Genomic DNA, 17,584 nt, shown 5'->3' with positions numbered 1-17,584 from the left:
TTAGGGGTGAGAAAAGTTTGAATTGTACAAAGCATACTGAGACAGGGCTAGGTCTTGACATCATTTACTGGTATCACCTGCATTTCGGGAAACTTTAGAACAAAGGAAGGCACAGACCTGCTTTGAGGGGGTGGAGGAGATGGAGTCTGGAGACAGGAGTGAGAGAGAAAAAAGGGCTTCCAATTCTGGGATCCAAGGCTGGAATGTGAAGGGTCTAGATTTAGATTGGAAGTAGGGACCAGGATTTCTTTATTTTCTAGCTCATCATATTATTATGATGCTGGACAAACTGATGTTTTCTCTTGCGTGGGAGTAGAGAGAGGGTTCTGTTATATAGCAACACTGTTCTCTATATAGAGAGGATCAAGGTAGGTGTAAGGCAGGTCTAGGCCCTTGTTCCGTTCCTGGATGTCTCGGGAGATCTGGACCAGGCGATTCCGAAAGGCAGCTATACTTTGTTTGGGGGCCTCCTCCGTGAAGTACAACTCTGGGTAGGTACCCAGGAGCTTCTGTGGATAGTGGAGAAACAGATGGGACTGAGGCACCTGAGGTTCTCCCTTCCTCCCCCAGATTTGAACTCCCAACTCTCTTATACTCTGGTCTCCCCCATCTGGGAATCAGACCAGGATTAAACCTCTCAGTTTTGCCCTGAATCCCTTTGATCAGGCCCCACCCCCAATAAGAAACTGCATGGCTTACCATGTCTCTCTCCTGGTCACTGACACCCCAAAAGAGTATCAGGGCATGGCAAGCTGTGGAGACATCACCGAGGGATCCTAGAAAGTCTGCAGTTCCCTTAGTTATGGGTGGAGGCAGTCTCATGGAGGTGGGAATGTTGGGGACCCAGGCACTAAAGTCAAACTGACACACACACCCAGCCACAGATAGTTAAGTCAGGACTCAAGGCTTCCAGCTCCTTTCAGGGGACCCTCCTTTCCCAATTCTAAGTCACTAATCTTCTCCCACTTCCACTCCCACTCCCACTCCCATCTCCCTCCTAACCTTGAGTTCTTAGAAATCCGGGGCCTTGCCCAGCCTTGTTACCAATTTTATTCTTCTGAGATCTGAGCTCATAGGAATTCATAGTTCTGAGTTCAAGACCAGCTAGGCCCTCTCAGGGACCCAAAATCAGTAAGAAATTTATGAGTCAGCTCACCTGTCCACTGTTGACTGCAGCATGCTGAGCAGAAGAGTTGAAAATAATCATAGTGAGAAACTGAACCAGGTCCTGCAGGGTCTCCAGGCAAGTAGGGATACCTGGAGAGACAACAAGAACTAAGGAGCTAGATATCTACTTCTGAGAGAAACCAGTTCTTGTGGGAGATGGGAAAACTGAGATGCTGGGAGCAGAAACCTATACCTGAGCATTCTTGACCCAAAAAGCCCTCCATGAAGATTTCCTGGACCCAGGCCTGGAGTTCTGAGTCCTGGAAAACAGATCTGTCCTCTGGGTAGTAGATGTCAATGATACTTGAGACGAATCTGAAATAGCAAATATTTTTCTAAATACCTATACATTTACTGTGTATTCAGCATACCCAGTATAGGAGGGGACTGGTCAATTAATCAGTGAGCAAGCTGGTGCTAATTTCCTTATTCTAAAGGTTAAAAAATGGAGGCAAAATGACTTGGCCAAAGTTACTTGCCCAGCTGTTATGAGGGCAAAGGATTATAAGAAAAGGCTTAGACTTAGTAACACAAATGGTCCTGCTGGCTTAGAGGACAGGATGCTTATTGGGTGGTAATAGGAGAGAAGGTTAGGACCAAATAATTTATCAGTCAATATTTTATTAAGAGCCTAGTATGTACCATTTTACTATTGACTACATATACTATGCTGAATTCTGGGGATACTAAAAGAGGCAAAAGACAATTCCTTCACTCAGGGGGCTTGCAATGGGAGTGACTGACAAACAAATCTTATGCCAAACAAACCATATATAAGCAGAGAATAAATAGGAAGTAATTAAGAGAAGAAAAAATTAAGAGGGGTTAGGGAAAGCTTTTTGTAGATGATGGGATTTTAGTTGAGATTACAACACAGAGAAACTTGAAAAATCAAAGAAAAAAATAGTAAGAAACTGGGGACCATTGTAGATTCTTGAGCAGTGACATGAAAATAATGTTTTAGGGAGATCAATCTGATTGCTGTATACAAGAGGAACTGGAGAAAGAGAAAGACAGGAGGGAAATCAATTTTATGAAAAATTACAGCAGGTAGGTGAGAGGGGATGAAAATTTAAACTAGAATCCTAGCAGCAAAAGGTGAAAGGAGGATACCATTAAGAGAGATTTTGAAAAAAGAATCAATAGCAATAGATGTCTCATGGGATGTAAGGGAGTGAGGGAAAAGTAAAAGTTAAAAAACCCTCCAAACCTGAGTGAGTAGGAGTACGGTTCTACCAACAGAAACTGAGACATTAAAAGAAGCAAATCAAAGAAAAAGCTAGAAAATACAATGTAGAAAGGTAGAAAATGGTGCCAAAATCTAGCTCTCTAAGGGGAATTAGAGATTGTAAAATATAAAAGCTAGGCAGAGGTGTACAAAGTAATACAGAGAAACATCTGGGGGTCTTGGACCCACGGGTCCTAATCTTCACCTTTCCACAGCATCCCAGATCTGCAGCCCATCATCTCTATAGTGATAATTGGCAAGGCCCTGTACCCCTCGATCAGCCAAGTTGTGGGGTAAGCAGAGGGAACGGTAGGTGAGGATTTTCATCCCTCTGGCTACCAGTTCAAGACAGCCAAGGTGTCCTAAAGCTGTAGACTGCAAGGAAACAGAGACATCATTCCCCTCCCTAGAACAGAGAGCACCCTCTATCCCTTGTTTCTTCCTCCTACTTTTTTTTCCCCCCCTGAGGCTGGGGTTAAGTGACTTGCCCAGGGTCACACAGCTAGGGAGTGTTCAGTGTCGGACACTAGATTTGAACTCGGGTCCTCCTGAATTCAGGGCTGGTGCTCTATCCACTGCGCCACCTAGCTGCCCCCCCTACTTTCTTAAGGAGTTATTTTCTTTTTTTCTTTTTCCTCCTTCTTTCTTAAGGCCCCACGCACCTTCACTCCCTCCTACCTTTGCTTCCCTGCCCCCATTCATCCTACAAACATTCATACAGAGCACCAGGCTAAGAACTGAGAAGAATACAAAGGTTCCCTCAAAAAAATGACAATCTAGTAGGGGAGATAAGATAGGGACACATAACTGTGTAGGAGAGAAAGGAATTTGGGGTTGGAAGTATAAAAAGTACTAGCCCCACCGTTCCCCTTGAGTTTTGCCAAGTTAAGTTACCAAGGGAGATTTTCATGGGGTGGCTAAAGATAGGGTCGGAACATTTCCTTGTATTTTCAATCTTTATCAGAGAAACCTGCAAAGATTTTTTTTTCCTCCCTTTGTCAACTATTTCCTTCTAATTTTAACTTCATTGATTTTGTACAAGCAAAACCTCTTCAATTTTATGTAATTGAAATTGTCCATTTTATCTCCTAAGATCTTCTCTATCCCTTGTCTCCATTACATATCAGTGGAAGAGGGTCTAAATCTTAAAAGATTGATACAGAGTAAAAAGAACTGACAAATGACTCCAATGGCAGTTATAACTCAGGAACCTTTGGCTAAGAGTTCAACCTAGACTCCAGCAGATGGCAGCCTAGCAGAAAGAATAGACCGGTGGAGGACTCCCTTCCCTTTCCCCCCAACCCCCATTAGAAGCAGAGAGGCCTTTATTTCAGTAGGAATGGCACCTTGAGAGGTCCTGGCCATATGTCTCCTTCTCCCACGGGCAGGAGATTGTGTTCCTGTTGTTGCTTTCAAGGAGAGGGCCATGATTGCAGAAAGTGTGTAATGGGCGGTGATTTACTGAGTTTTGCTCTGGGTGGGGCAGACAGTAATCAGGGGAGCTAGAATCAGGATGCAAAGACAGGACGTCTGGACTGTCCAAACTTCAAGCTTCTCCCTCCTTTACAAATCCCTAGAAAGAGTCACCTATGCTCTTTGCTTGTTTCCTTTCCTTTTACTTGATATTTGAACCGTAGTAACCCTGCTTCTTATATCAATTCAGCTGAAACTCTTTTCTCTAAGATGATATGCATTTTGGAGTTGCAAAATCTGTTGGCATTTTCTCAGCCTCTTTGCAACATTTGACACTGTTGATTATCTTCTTGCCTACTCTTCCTTCTTGCCTAATCACTGCTCTTCAGTCTCTTTTCCTGGATATATCTTCCCCACCTGCCAAACCCAACCCTTCTCCAAAACTCTTCTTTCTATAGAAGACAAGTTCCTTCCTTCTAATCACCAAAAAAGTTCCATCTTCCTTGCCCTCCCCCTTCATCTATACAATCAGTTCCCAAATCTTGTATAATCTTAACATCCCTCAGGTCTTTCTCCTCCACACTCATGCAACCACCACCCTATTTCAGGTCTTTGTCACATATTCCACATCATCCTCATTAAACTTCCAGATACCAGAGTTGATTGTTAAATTTTCATTCAACTTGCACCTTGTAAATCAGCAGATGCTACAAATCAGGACTTGATTTATTGTTTTGTTGATTATCTAGACTTAAGAATGAAATGGAGAAATGCTAATAATACAAATTAAACTTTAAAATGTATTGTATGTAGATTTTTTTTTTTTTTTTGGAGAGCCAGTTGTTAAAATTTACCAGGCAAATCTATTTATAGAAAATTTCAGTTCACATGCCACTCTCTTAGAAAATTCTTTCATCACCATATTAATTATTAGTTTCTACTTCCTCAAATGATTATTTATATATAAAGATCTGCATGAATGTAACCACCAAATAGAATGTAAGCTCCTTAAGAGCAGAGCCTTTTTTAATTTTATCTTTTTATCTGTCCTCATCAGTGTCATGGAGAAGTAACCAGAGAGCTTGCTATGGAGACAGGAAACCTGATTTCAGTATCTGAGTGTGACACATACTGGCTATGGGATTCTGACAAATCATAGGTCCAGATAAAATAATAATAATAATAATCCCCACTTCTAGGGAAAACACTTAACAACTGCATATTGCACTGAATTAGATTGTAAACTACCAGATGAATTACAAGGATTCACTCCTTCCATCTTCTTGTGTCCTAGGAACTCTTTTCTCCCTACTTCACCCCATCTCAGGCCTGAATATCTGAGTGTACCTTCCCTGCTTCTTGCCCTGGGTAATAACATCCTAGTTATAATTCTGTTGATTGGTGCTATTAGAAAGATTTATGTAAATTCTCTAAAGAAAGAGGTAAAAAATATTATTCTTCCAGTCCCTAGATCTATTAGCATTCTGTGTTCCATTTGACAATGTCCTCAGTTTCCTAATGTTCAGCTTCAGATATTCTTACTTCCAATTTTCTCTCCAAGAAGGCCTCCAACTCTTAGCCATCTCTCCACTTCCTTTTTCCTTAATACTCAGATTCTCTTTTATCCTTGAATCCTGCCCCCGCTTCCCCCATCCCATTCCATTTTATATCTTAGATCTCTAGTCACCTTTAAGGATTCTTATTTCTCTGATTTGTCCTCCCTTCTGATGTCCCCATCCTCTTCATTGTTCCCATAGCCAGGCCAGATTCCAAAGATCCCCTGCTTCCCCCAACATTCCCCACTCCATCCCTACCATTCTCTGACCTTATCAATGAGGCCCCCAGGTTTAAAGAGATCCACGCGTCCTATAGTATTGATGTGAAATGTAAAGTGGAAATGAGGGATGAGCAGCTGTGGGAAGGAAAAATGACAGATGGTGAGGATGCCTTTCTAAACCAGGTCCCAGTCATGTGATATAATAGAAGGGGTTTTAGATTTGGAGTCAGAACACTAGGATTCACATCTTGGCTTAGACACTTTTTATCTAAGTGATCTTGGACCAATCATTTAACCTCTCTGAGACTCAGTTTCCTCATCTGTAGAATGAGGGGTTTCGACTAGAAGGTTTCCTTCTAGTTCTAAATATGCGATCCTTTGAACCTTCATGAAGGTTCTATTATTTTTTGGAAGGGGTCAGATGGCTGGGGCTTGAAGGGAATGTAGAAGGATTGATTGCAATCCTTACCTTGAAGATTGGATGACACATGGGCAGCTGACGCATGGTGGCTATGGCAAAAACCTCAGAAATGAAGTGAGTGCAGAGCAGGTGAGTGACCATCTCATGGATGAGAAACTCTGAATTTCGGACCCAGGTCTTGGCGAGAAGCCAGTCCTCCTCTGAATCACTTGGCAAGAAGATGGGGTTGTTGGGGCCTGGAGTCTGGTTGAGCTAAAGAACAAAGGGATGCCAGAGAGACAAAGACAGATGAAATAAATGTTTTCTGAGCCTTTGATCATCACAGTAGCTCAACAAAGACACTTCTTGAGTCATAAATCTATATTATATTCAGAACTGGGAGGAAACACAAGGACCCTTTAATCCCGCCCCATCATAGAACAGAGGATGGGGACAGGGAGGGAAGGGAAGAAAGAAATGATTAGTAGCAAAGTTAGGAATAGGATTCACACCTTCTGGTTTTCAGTTCTGCATTCTTTAAAATATAAAAAAAAATGTAATCACCATCTTCTTCCTTTTAAAAGCATTTTAAAAATAACTTTTCAATATAACATTCACTTCCAATTATTTCTCTCCCAATATTTTCCCCAGGAAAGTCATTCCTTGTAAAAAAAAATTCCAAAAGAAAGTAAAAGAACTTTAATCTTTTAAAATATCTATTCCCATTACAATGCAGACTGCAATCTCTCAGTACCCTAGTAAACAGTTTTTTTAAAGAGTTACTGCGCACTTCCCTCCCCCAAATTGTTGCCTGATGGTGCTTGTACTAAGCCTATTCAAGCCTATAACTAGTGTAGGATAGACATACCACTTGTGTTCTACTTGGTTTTTGAGATTTCAAGGTCAAACCCATGCCCCTAAGGAATTTCAGTGATAGATACCATCATGATATATTTATACAATGCATTTACATACATCATCTTTTTTCATCCCATCCCATGACACATCTTCTTTACCCCATGACCCCTCTTACCTGGATGGCAATGGGCAGGAGTGGCCCACCATTTGGCTTCTGGTGTAACAGAGTCATTGGAGCAGCTACATATTGGGGTCTCCCATCAATCAGTCCAGGGGAGAGACCTGAGAGGAGGCCATGATTCACCAGGTACAGAGAACCCTTCTAAAAGAAAGAAAAGGGCCAAGGATAGATCTTCTAACTGTTGGAAGTCCAATTCCAGGAGACTCAGAAGGAAGAGATAAGTATAACTTGGAACAAAGAAATGCAGTGGACGTGGAGTCAGGAAAAAATGAGTCTAAGCCTGATCTCAAAAATATACTACTGTGTAACTTTGGAAAAGTCATTTAACCCATTTGCTTCAGTTTCCTATCACAGAGTGGCAGAGCTAGAAGGGACTTTTGGAATGACTTATTTTATGAAGGAGGAAATAGGTTCAGAATGGGATAGGACTTGCTATGTATTTCTAATTGAGTCAGGACAAATTAATCAGCCAATGCAGGAGTTTTAGAGGACCAGCCACTCCAGGAAATGTCACTAGTGATTTCTGAAGAGCTAGAGTTATGACTCTCAAATGTGGAGATCCCACCATAGATTCAGATTCACAATTTACAATTTATCCTAGAGAGTTATCTGAGAGCACTAAAGTGCAAGTGCCTGGACTGTTATCTATAAGGAAGAGAATTTGAACCCTAAACTTCTTAACTCTAAAACTCACCCTCTTTTTACCATGTATGCTGCCTCTCAAAGGATCTCCAAATCAGCTTTCTACCTCATTGCTCAAACAAATCATTTGTTGGGCCAGCTCTGGACATCTGGAAAGCTTTCCCAGCTCAAAATTGATGATAAGTTGCCAAGCCCCTTGAATGAGTTTGTGAACTGGTTCATCATCCTATAATTTTTTTTAATGGGTCATCCTCAGGGCAAAAATAGGAACTTCACAATTTGCTTAAAGGGATGTAACATATGAACTCGGCCAACCTAGCCCTGTCCCCTCTGTTTTTGGCATCACAGATTAAAAATACCCCTCAGATAAGAGTGAGATGTTCTTTGTGGGAAGTGACAAATTTAGTTGAGGACTGGATGCCCATGTTCTTTCTTTTTTTGGTAGCTTTTTATTTACAAGTTATATGCATGAATAATTTTTCAGTATTGACCCTTGCAAAACCTTCTATTCCTACTTTTCCCTTTCTTCTCCCCACCCCCTCTCCCATATGTTGTCCATGTTCTTTGAGAGCTATGGCTGGAGGAAGAGGTAAGAACCAACAGTATGGGGTCTGAGGACCTAGATGACTGAGTGTCTCACCTCTAGTTCCTCCTGAAGGCTGGTACCTGGTCCCAACAGGGGGGCTACCATGGAATTGGTGACTGGGAAGTTGTCTGGGAGGCTGTGGCAGCATTGGATCAAGACAGGGTTGAGGCCATTCAGGAACTGGGAGGCAAAAAACTCGTCATCTTGCCAATGTTCAGCTACATACTCTGGGAGATAAATGACACCAGAATCACTACCCAGCCTTCCTAGGAACCCAAGCTCTGGAGGCTTCCATGTCCTGGACAAGACAAATTTTCTTTCCCCGCAAGTGGTTTGTTAGCTTAGTAGGGTGTTGATTTCCCTGGGGTAAAAATGAAGGATTTGAGTTTTTCTGACTCTATTCTAAGCATCCCAATCCCTATCTGGGATCCAGGCATTCCAAGCTATCCTAAATCCTAAAAGAATATAAGCTTCTTGAAAGGCATGGACTATTTTATTTTTGTCTTCGAATCTCTGAGCTGGGTAACTATGTTACATAGCACAGTAACTCTTAAAATAAATGTTTGCTGCTTGTAATTAAAGTCATGGCTGAGAATGCAAACTTAGTCTCATTGAGTAGCAGGTTAAATTAGGATAAGGAAGAAGGGAGATAAGAAAGTAGGGGAAAATTGAAGAGAATTCAAATTTAGTCATTATAGGAAAGGAAGTGGCTTTATCAGAGAATTAAAAAGGAGAAAGTTTCTGGCAAAAGTAGGGAGAGGAAATGTTAGGATTACTAAGTGAGAACTGAGGTTGTCTGGACAGTAACAAGGTGAGAATTCAGGCAAAGAAAGGGGGAGATGTTAGGATTACTAAGTGAGAACTCAGGTTGTCTGGACAGTAACAAGGTGAGAATTCAGGTTTTCTGGACAATTACAAGGTGAGAACTCAGGTTGACTTGATAGAGGGGGCAAGCTCATTGGCTGGGGTGGTTCTTCCCAGAAGCCCTTGCATTATCCCACGCCCATTCTCTGGGAGAATAAAAGAGGACTCTTAGAGATAGAAGAAGACTCTCTGCATTACATCAGGCCTGACGGGGCTCTCTGCAGGAAGGGAAGTCACTTCTAAGGACAAGAGTTAACAGAAACTACCACAGTGACTGGAGTCACTCTACCAGAAGCTGGAGTACCTCCAATATAAAGATGTCAGAGTAAGAGGTTTTAACTTGGGTGGAGTGATGGAAGAAATAGAAAATAAATACTTAGTAATTGGGAAAATAAAAGAATCTTTGAAGCGATCCTTCGCATACCTTGAATGTGTGGGGTAGCTCTCCGAGGGGTTCCAGAAAACCTGAATTCTCACCTTGTCACTGTCCAGACAACCTCAGTTCTCACTTAGTAATCCTAACAAGGAAAGAGGTGAGAAAGGAAGTGGGAGTCTGGATATCCAGGCTATCCTCCTAGTTCTGCCATTCATCTGAGCATAGGATTTCTCTTTTTCAGTGCCTAAATTTGATTCCCTGTAATTCACTGCTTCTAATTCAGAATCTGATCTTGATCTTACACAGTAGTCATTCAAATTCCTGAAGACAAATATGAGATCTTCTTCCTAAGTCTTCTCTTTTCTGGACTACACATACAATTTCTTCCAATTAATGCTTTATCTTTCTGTATTTGGTCAATGAGCGAGCATCCTTACATCTTATGCATTTTTTTTTTTTTTGCAGAGTGAAATAAATTTGATACCTATATTGTACACTATCTACATGCTATCCATCTACACAGTTATCTCATAAACTTCAATGATTTGATATTACTCTTACATAAACAAGTCATGAACTTGTTTTTTTGTTTGTTTGTTTGTTTGTTTGTTTTCTCTTGAACTCCAGTCTTCAGGCTAGGCATCTCTTGTTGGGTGACTTTAGTGTCATGTCAAATTCAATATGTTATTCTGTCATTGGATATATCCTATAACTTCTGTAGGTCCTGGTTTCCTCTAGTAATAAATCTGAACTGATCTCTTCCAAATCTGACATTTTATTTTATCATCCTATTACAAAATCGAACATATTATTGTATCCCCAAATCTGCTCTTCCTCCTAATTACTTCCCTGAGTCACCTAGGCTTGAAATCTCCAATTTATCTTCCTTTTCCCTTCTAATAAGTTGTCAGTTCTATAATTTTTACCTCTACAACATTACATCCATCTGTTCTCTCTAGTTACCAACCTCTTGAGTTTTCATTATCTCCTTTCTAGGCTATTGTAAAAGTTGGTATGCTTCTTAATTATTCTCTTTGACTTCTGTCTCTTCTCTCCCCAACAGATATTCTACAGAAATAATCTTCTTAATATATATGTGATCACATCATTCCTCCTACTCCAAATCTTTCTATGGCTCCTGATTACCTATTGAATAAAATCCAGATTCCTGAAAGCTTATCATGAAAGGCACTACCTAATCTAGTGCCAATATACTTTTCCATTTTTATTTCAAATTACTATCCTTTGCATATAGTACATACCAACCAAACTGGAATATTCAACTATTAACCCATTCTTTTTTCCCCAGTGCTCACCCAAATCTTGTGTGTCTGGAATAAACTCCTGCCCTGCACTGCTCTTCACCCCCATCTCTAATCCCTAATATCTGTCTCTTGGATGCTTATCCAGTGCTATGGATCCTTCCTTATGCCCTCAGACTAAACCAATCTATCCCTGCTCAGTTCTGATGCAACACTGCCTTTTTTGTGCATTTGTGTTACATTTGCCAAGAACCTTTCACCAGCCCAATGGAAATATGTAATATAAAATCAAATAATAGGACCAAGGCACAGGATTCCTTATTGGTACTAATTGAGACCTAGGAGCAACTAGGTGGCACCAACCCTAAAGTCAAAAGAATCTGAGTTCAAATATGACCTCAGACATTTAATATTTCCTAACTGTGTGACCCTGGGCAAGTCACTTGACCCCAATTGTCTTCAGCAAAAAAAGAGAAAAAAAATCTTATATATGTGATCACATATAGCAGGTCATCTTCCTCTTATGATCCCTTTTTGCCCCCAACATTTTTATGCTACCTTGTCTGGAATCTGAGTAGAAGTGTTTCAGGCATTGCTCTTATATGTGCATGTTGTATATACAGAACCAAGATAGTGTGAAGTTATGTAATGCAACATGGGTAAGCGCCGCCAGAAACACTTCAGATTCCTCATGCATTTGATTTTTAATTGATTTTTGATTGTTGGATTCTGTTGCCAATTTTTTTGTGATTTCCACATGATCCCATTTGGGATTGCAACTTATAAATTTAAGAAGCTTTGGACAGGACAGGTGTGTCATACACATAGCCCAAGGGTGGAGCTGGAGAAAACCTTACACAGGAAGTGGGTTCATATTGGACAAGAAATCAAGGCAGAGAGCCTTTAGTTACATAATGAAATAAGCTTGTATAAAATAGGAAGTGATCATACACAGGACAGGAAACTAGCCCAGAGATGGGGATAGAACATGGGCAAGATGTGAGTTTATGTTGGACAGAAGTAACTCAAGACAGACAGGGAGTGCTCTTGGTCACATTTGGAAGTAAGCTTATACTTAGGAAGTAAGGATAGGGAGCATGCAGGATAGGAAATAAGCTGATGAATAAAGAAAATTATTTCCTTTTGGATGTAAATGGAAGATTTGTAGGCTGGCCATAGTTATTGGAGCCATAGCTACTACTGTTCAGACCTATGGAGCTGAGACTTTGACCCTTATTGATATTTCCTACTCCCCTCATACTTAGAGTAACAGACCTGAAACTTCTGACTTCAAGAATACAAAGATTTCACGGATTTCATCCATATTCTGCCAGGGGCCTTTGCGGTCCAGCATCCCCTTCATTTTCAGTCCCATTTGTCTGCAGAAAGAAAGAAGACCAGCTGAAGGAGGGGACAGCTGAATGCGTCATGGGAATGGGAATGGGGATGGGGAAGCAGTCTCACGGGGGCATGGTGCGAAGCTTGAGGACCGAATTCTTGCTAGTGAAGGATCGAAGATTTGGGTCTAGCTCCTTCAGATTATCAGCATCCAGACAGTGAGGTAACCCTGGGAAATACTCATTCCACCTAGGGACAGAGGAGATAAAGATGGGAGAGAAAATTCAGTAATTTTCTGGGCCTGGTCCATTCCAGGCCCCATTTTTGTAACAGACATGGAGATGGCAGTGTGACAAAGAAAGAATAAGAGGATGTATATTTGGTATCAAAAAAGGAGCATTTGGGACAGAAAGAAAATGATAGGTAGAAATATGGTGACAATATTTCTCAGAACTAAAGTTAGGAACAGGGTCTGACATTCCTTTACAATACTTTGCTAAAAATGTACTCTTTTTGAAACTGGGCAAGTACAATATGTATGATTGATGCATGAGCTAGGTGGTTCAGTAGATAGAGCACTGGGCCTAGATTCATGAATATCTAAGGTCAAATACGGTCTCATGTGATTGGAGAAGGAAATGGTAAACCAATCTAGTATCTTTGCCAAGAAAACCCCACAGAAGGTATTGGCATACTATGGGCCACAGAGTCACAAAAAGTTGGATATGACAGAACAATAATAATATGCATCTCTCTCCCTATACTCTCATCTCAATTCACCTTAGCTTTGCCCTCTCACAATCTTCAGCCTTCTTATTCCATTATGTCCTTTGGAACCCATGCTCTATTATTAACTTCCCTAGATGTTTTCACTTCATATTCTTTCTGTCATTTTGGGTAATCAGAAACAAGGATCTGCCTAGAAGGTACTGAATTTCTTATGTATATGGTGCTTCTTATGTATATTTTATGTATATGGGGTTCTCTCATCCTCAACCATTTTGACAAGAAGAGGAGGTAAACATACTTTTGATTTCCCACTTCACTTCCAGACTGTCATTCAGCAGCCTCTCCTTTGTTGTTTATGTTATACACTTATAGCACGAATTCTAACTCCTTGCAATAGGCATATATAAGTCTCCAGAACCTACCTACTCTTTCTCAAAGGTATTCAGTACCTGGCTCACAGTCTTCTTCTCTTCAAGCTTGGGGACTTTAACAAACATTTTGATATTCTTTAAATATCTTGATCTTCCATTTTATCATTCTAGACCTCTGCACATATAGGATTGATCACACTTCTAATCCTATAACCCCCAATTTTTTAAGTAAGTGACTTGCTAGGTCACACTAGCTAGGAAGTCTGAGACAAAGACAGAAACTTGGTCTGAGCTTGAACCCAGGTCCTCCTGACTTCAGGGCTGGTCCTCTATCCATTATATCATCTAGCTGCCCCTGAAATTCTTTTGAGTTTAATGTCCTATCCTTTCAGCTCTCCTTCACCTTCACCTCTCCTAAATATATTCTTTGCTTTTGCCAAAAATATAAGGTCCCCTTACTCTTTTCTGTTTTCCCAATCTATTACCCCTGTTCTCCTTCCCTTATTCCTCTTTATAGTCATGACTCTGTGGTACATCAGTGGATCCTGTGGTTGAAACCTAGATTATCAGCTATTCTGGAATCTTTTACTCCCCTATTCTACTTTCAGCGTTGCCTTGCTAAATGCCAACTTGAGTCTCCCACCATGTACCTTCTCCATTCCTGATGATTCTATCTTACCTAAAAACATGCCAAAATTTCTCTTATCCTTAAAAAAAAAAATCACATTTTCTTGGACTTGCCATTCCTTCAATCTATCATCCTAGATCTTTTTTTCCTTTTACAGCCCAACTCCTAGATATATTCTAGGAGTATACTATACCAATTGCCTCAATTTCCTTAATTCCCACTCATTTCTCAAAACTTTAATTCTATGTTAGTGAAACTACTCCAAAGTTACGTGACTTTTTAATTGCTAATCACAATGTGTTTTTGTCAGGCCTTGTTAATTTATACCTTTCTGAAGCTATATTTGTAATCTCTTTTTCTTGGATTCTTTGACATTTTTCTTGCTTTGAGTGAATTACTATCTGACTACTCATTCTCAGTCTCTCCACTCTGTGTCTGATCCTTTTATTGTAGATGTCCTCCAAAGTTTTAAAGGACCTCTTCTCTTCCCTCTCTACTTTCTATTTTCACATCATCTTCTACAAGTTCAATTATCATCACTGTGCAGATAACCTACAAATCTATACATACATCCCTAATCTTTTTCTTGAATTCCAGCTGATTCTGATCTTGTATTACTAACTTCCTACCAGACATCTTAAATATTCCAAAGACATCTCAAATGTCACATGTTCAAAAAGGATTTCATTTTTTTTTCTAACGCCCATTTTATCTCCAAACTCTGCTAACAGCATCACCATCCTTTCAATCATTTCAATTCCAAAGGTTAGATAGTCATTCTTGACTCTTCCTTCTCCCTCATTTCTCATATTCAAACAGTTACCATGTGTTGTTGATTTTTTTTCTTATGACATCTCTCAATTATTTCCATCTGTTCCTTTCTTTCAGCTAGGTAGCACAATAAAATCAGGAAGACCGAGTTCAAATTCAGCCTCAGAAACTTACTGTGACCTTGGGTAAGTGAGGATCAAATTAGATAATATTTGTAAAGCACTTAGCACCAAGCCTGATACATAGTGTAATAAAGGCTTATTCCTTTCTTATTCCATCTCTTCCTTAGTTTCCTTCTGCCTCAGGGATGTCCTGTCTTGATTCCTAAGTGTTAAGTCACCTCATTCTCCTAAACCTAACTCACCCTAAACAAGAACATTGTTCTTATTCCATCCAGTTGTACAGCCACTTTGCCAGCTGTGGTCATCCTTCATTCATTCCCTCCACTTTCCATCTCTGGTTAAGTGGCAAAGAGGTAAGATAAAGGACAGAGAATAAATAGGGAGAGGTGGGGGAGAGAGAAAGTAAAAATTAAAGGACCTGAGTAAAGGCAAATGGAAAAGGAAAAGCAAGGTAGGAGAGGGAGAATCTTGAAAGGTTAAATGCAGGTCCACAGCCCCCTATTGAGACCCCCAGAATACCTATGGGCCTACACACACAGACACAGACAGGAAGCTTAGACAACTCTCCCGTAGTTCAGTTCTTGCTCTGTTTGCTTTTGGAACTCAGCCAGTGTTTTCATTGATAAAAGGAATCCCTGAGGACACAACTACCCATAATAAAGCAAATTAGCACTTGTTTGTGATTTGTAGTTTTACAGAGTTGCCTGAGGCAAAAAGAAGTTAAACACCTGGTCCTGAGTCATACAGCCAACATGTGTCCCTCTCAGGTAATACCGAGCCTCTTTGTCCACTTGGGTTGATAACAAATAGGGTTCTTGTCCCCAAATTCTGGAGCTCTGTGTGTGCCCATTAGTGAAACAAAGAAGTCTGAGCATAGAAATTTGTGACTTTACCCAGCTTTTGGATTTAGAAGGGCTCTAAATCCACTGGGGTCACCAGGTAAGCAGCTCATATAGTGTTTATTATGCACAATATCTCCAGATTCCCTATTCTTACCTGTATTTCTGTTGTCTTTGTTTGAGTTCCAAACGGCGCTGTTCCAAGAGGATTGGGGAAGATTCAGCCCAGATCACTTTGGCTAAGGGAGAAAGGAGAAAAATGGTCAGCAAGAGGAGAAAGGAAACCTTTCCACTCCTAAACTTGACCCTAACATCATGCTTAACTTTGATTCCAAACCTTACGTTAACACCCTAAACACTAAACAATCTCAGTCCCACAATGATCTTGACTGAATCAAAAACCTCATCCTGAATCAGAAATCAGAGAATGTCAGAATTGAAAAAACACTTGTTTTCCTTCTAAAATATGAATACATTGAAGTAAGCCTCAGTGCCATTATCTGACCCAAACCTATTCCCGACCGCAGTGATGCTCAATGAATTTTTCTTGATCCTAAATGCATGTCTTTCCTTCCCTGAGCATCCTTATTTCTGTCTTTTCAATATTTTTGCTTTCTGTTTATCTGGCAGTGGACTAGGTGTCTGTGCTACAAGTCTGTTTCTCTATCTCTCCTAAACATTAGGTGCACAGAACAGATGTCCGAGTTCCCAGTCTCATGGTGGGGAAGGTATCCTCACCTGCTCCCTCCCGAAGCACCAGGGTCTCTGTGCCTTCCAGCCACTGGTAACAGGGGAAATGGAGAGGAGGGTTTTTAGGGGAAATGAGCTGAAGTTCTTGGCAGAACCAGGCATCAGGATTCAAAGAGGAGGACTTGGGCTGCTCAGGGGATGCATTGTGAATTTGCAGCAGCAATTCAGAACTCACATCCTGGAGAATCTTCACTTCAAAATCCTCCTCCTGGTGGCAAAGGACACAAGAGTTTGTTAGGGGGAGAGGGAAAGAGAGGGGACTAGAAGCAAGACAGGGCTGTACTTAGGATAAAGAGTTAGGTATAAGATCAGAATCAGACTTTTTTTACTTACCACCCCTTGGTTGAAATCTTTCCCAAAGTTGCCCAGCTTCAGGGGAAGACTTTCCCCTTCTGTCCCCACCAAACTGATTGAGATGTTGTCCCAGGACACGACTCCAAGAAAAGAGCCTGTAGAGACTCTAACAATGTGTATCGCCATCAGGGAAGAAGGAAATGGGAAGCAGGGCAAGAGAGCTATTTGAGATAGGTTTGAAATGGCTATTTATATTTGAGATCAAATAAGAATGGAGCCCAGGTTGACTGAAGTATGAGTATGAGATTATGGATAGGCTTGGGAGGTTAAGGGCTCCTCTTAGGCCTTGTTCCTTTCTATCTCTGCCTCAAATTGATGCCTTCTGTTTCATTTATTAAGAAAGAAGATGGGCTGGAACCTACATGGTCCCACCCCAATGTCTCTCTAAACTTAATCCTCCCAGAATCCCCAGGAGGGATCACAAACTATGGAAAAAGTCAAGAACGAGATGAAACCCAGGGCTCAAGCATGGGTCATTTGCTTAAGATTTTAATTATTGATGAAGAGAAGGATGATTCAACATTTAAGACTGCATGAAAGTGAGGGAATAGTTAGGACAAGCACTTGGAAGAAGAATGATTCTTCCTTTCTGCAAATCATATATGGCTCCAGATTCTCTTTTGAGGAGACCTTCTGAGAAAGAAAGATACATAGGAGAAATCCTGCTTTTCAACATGTCCTTGATTTCCAGCTTAATAGACTCCACCAGTGAAGAGAGTCTTAAGCAAATCTACTTCAAGTTTGATTCTTAAAGTCAGCCTGTCTCATATCACGAGAGACTAGAACAGTCCAGGCCCCGGGGCTTTCCTTTTGAAAAGAAGATAAACATCCTCATGGCTCTCTCTGCTCTCAATCAAGAAGTCCCCTTTCTGTTTACATTCATTTTGCTGCCACAGCAAACATCAGAGATTCCTTATTTTCCCCAAAC

At 40.8% G+C, this 17,584-nt stretch overlaps 1 protein-coding gene across 3 annotated transcripts; it reads right to left on the bottom strand.

Moving 5' to 3' along the window:
• Positions 1–48: 48 nt before the first annotated feature.
• Positions 49–16,968, bottom strand: ALOX15B (arachidonate 15-lipoxygenase type B). Of its 3 annotated transcripts, none has more exons than XM_074311890.1 (14): positions 16,636–16,968; positions 16,291–16,510; positions 15,710–15,791; positions 12,219–12,341; positions 12,030–12,133; positions 8,307–8,479; positions 7,019–7,165; positions 6,055–6,258; positions 5,634–5,720; positions 2,601–2,770; positions 1,361–1,482; positions 1,157–1,257; positions 674–861; positions 49–536 (listed from the first exon to the last, which is right to left on the bottom strand). In XM_074311890.1, exons 1-14 carry the CDS (start codon positions 16,780–16,782, stop codon positions 449–451), a joined length of 1,956 nt encoding a protein of 651 aa, XP_074167991.1. In that variant the 5' UTR covers positions 16,783–16,968; the 3' UTR covers positions 49–448. The 3 variants fall into 3 exon arrangements, with proteins under 3 accessions (XP_074167991.1, XP_074167989.1, XP_074167992.1); XM_074311888.1 differs by having other exon boundaries at positions 49–509; positions 700–861; XM_074311891.1 differs by lacking the exon at positions 5,634–5,720 and having other exon boundaries at positions 49–509; positions 700–861.
• Between the last annotated feature and the right edge of the window lie 616 nt (positions 16,969–17,584).

This window comes from Sminthopsis crassicaudata, chromosome 4 (genome assembly GCF_048593235.1).
Source record: "Sminthopsis crassicaudata isolate SCR6 chromosome 4, ASM4859323v1, whole genome shotgun sequence".
In the NCBI taxonomy this organism is placed as follows: Eukaryota; Metazoa; Chordata; class Mammalia; order Dasyuromorphia; family Dasyuridae; genus Sminthopsis; species Sminthopsis crassicaudata.
This window is presented reverse-complemented; position numbering and strand designations above follow the sequence as displayed.

What these genes read in the sequence shown, in the direction of transcription:
- ALOX15B (XM_074311888.1), bottom strand. Translation starts at nt 16,782, where the DNA reads ATGGCGATACACATTGTTAGAGTCTCTACAGGCTCTTTTCTTGGAGTC. An exon ending in CAAAGACAACAGAAATACAG is followed by an intron (nt 12,342 to 15,709) that starts GTAAGAATAGGG and finishes CTCTGTCCCTAG; the next exon opens with GTGGAATGAGTATTTCCCAG. An exon ending in CTGGGGGCCTCATTGATAAG is followed by an intron (nt 2,771 to 5,633) that starts GTCAGAGAATGG and finishes GTTTCCTTGCAG; the next exon opens with TCTACAGCTTTAGGACACCT.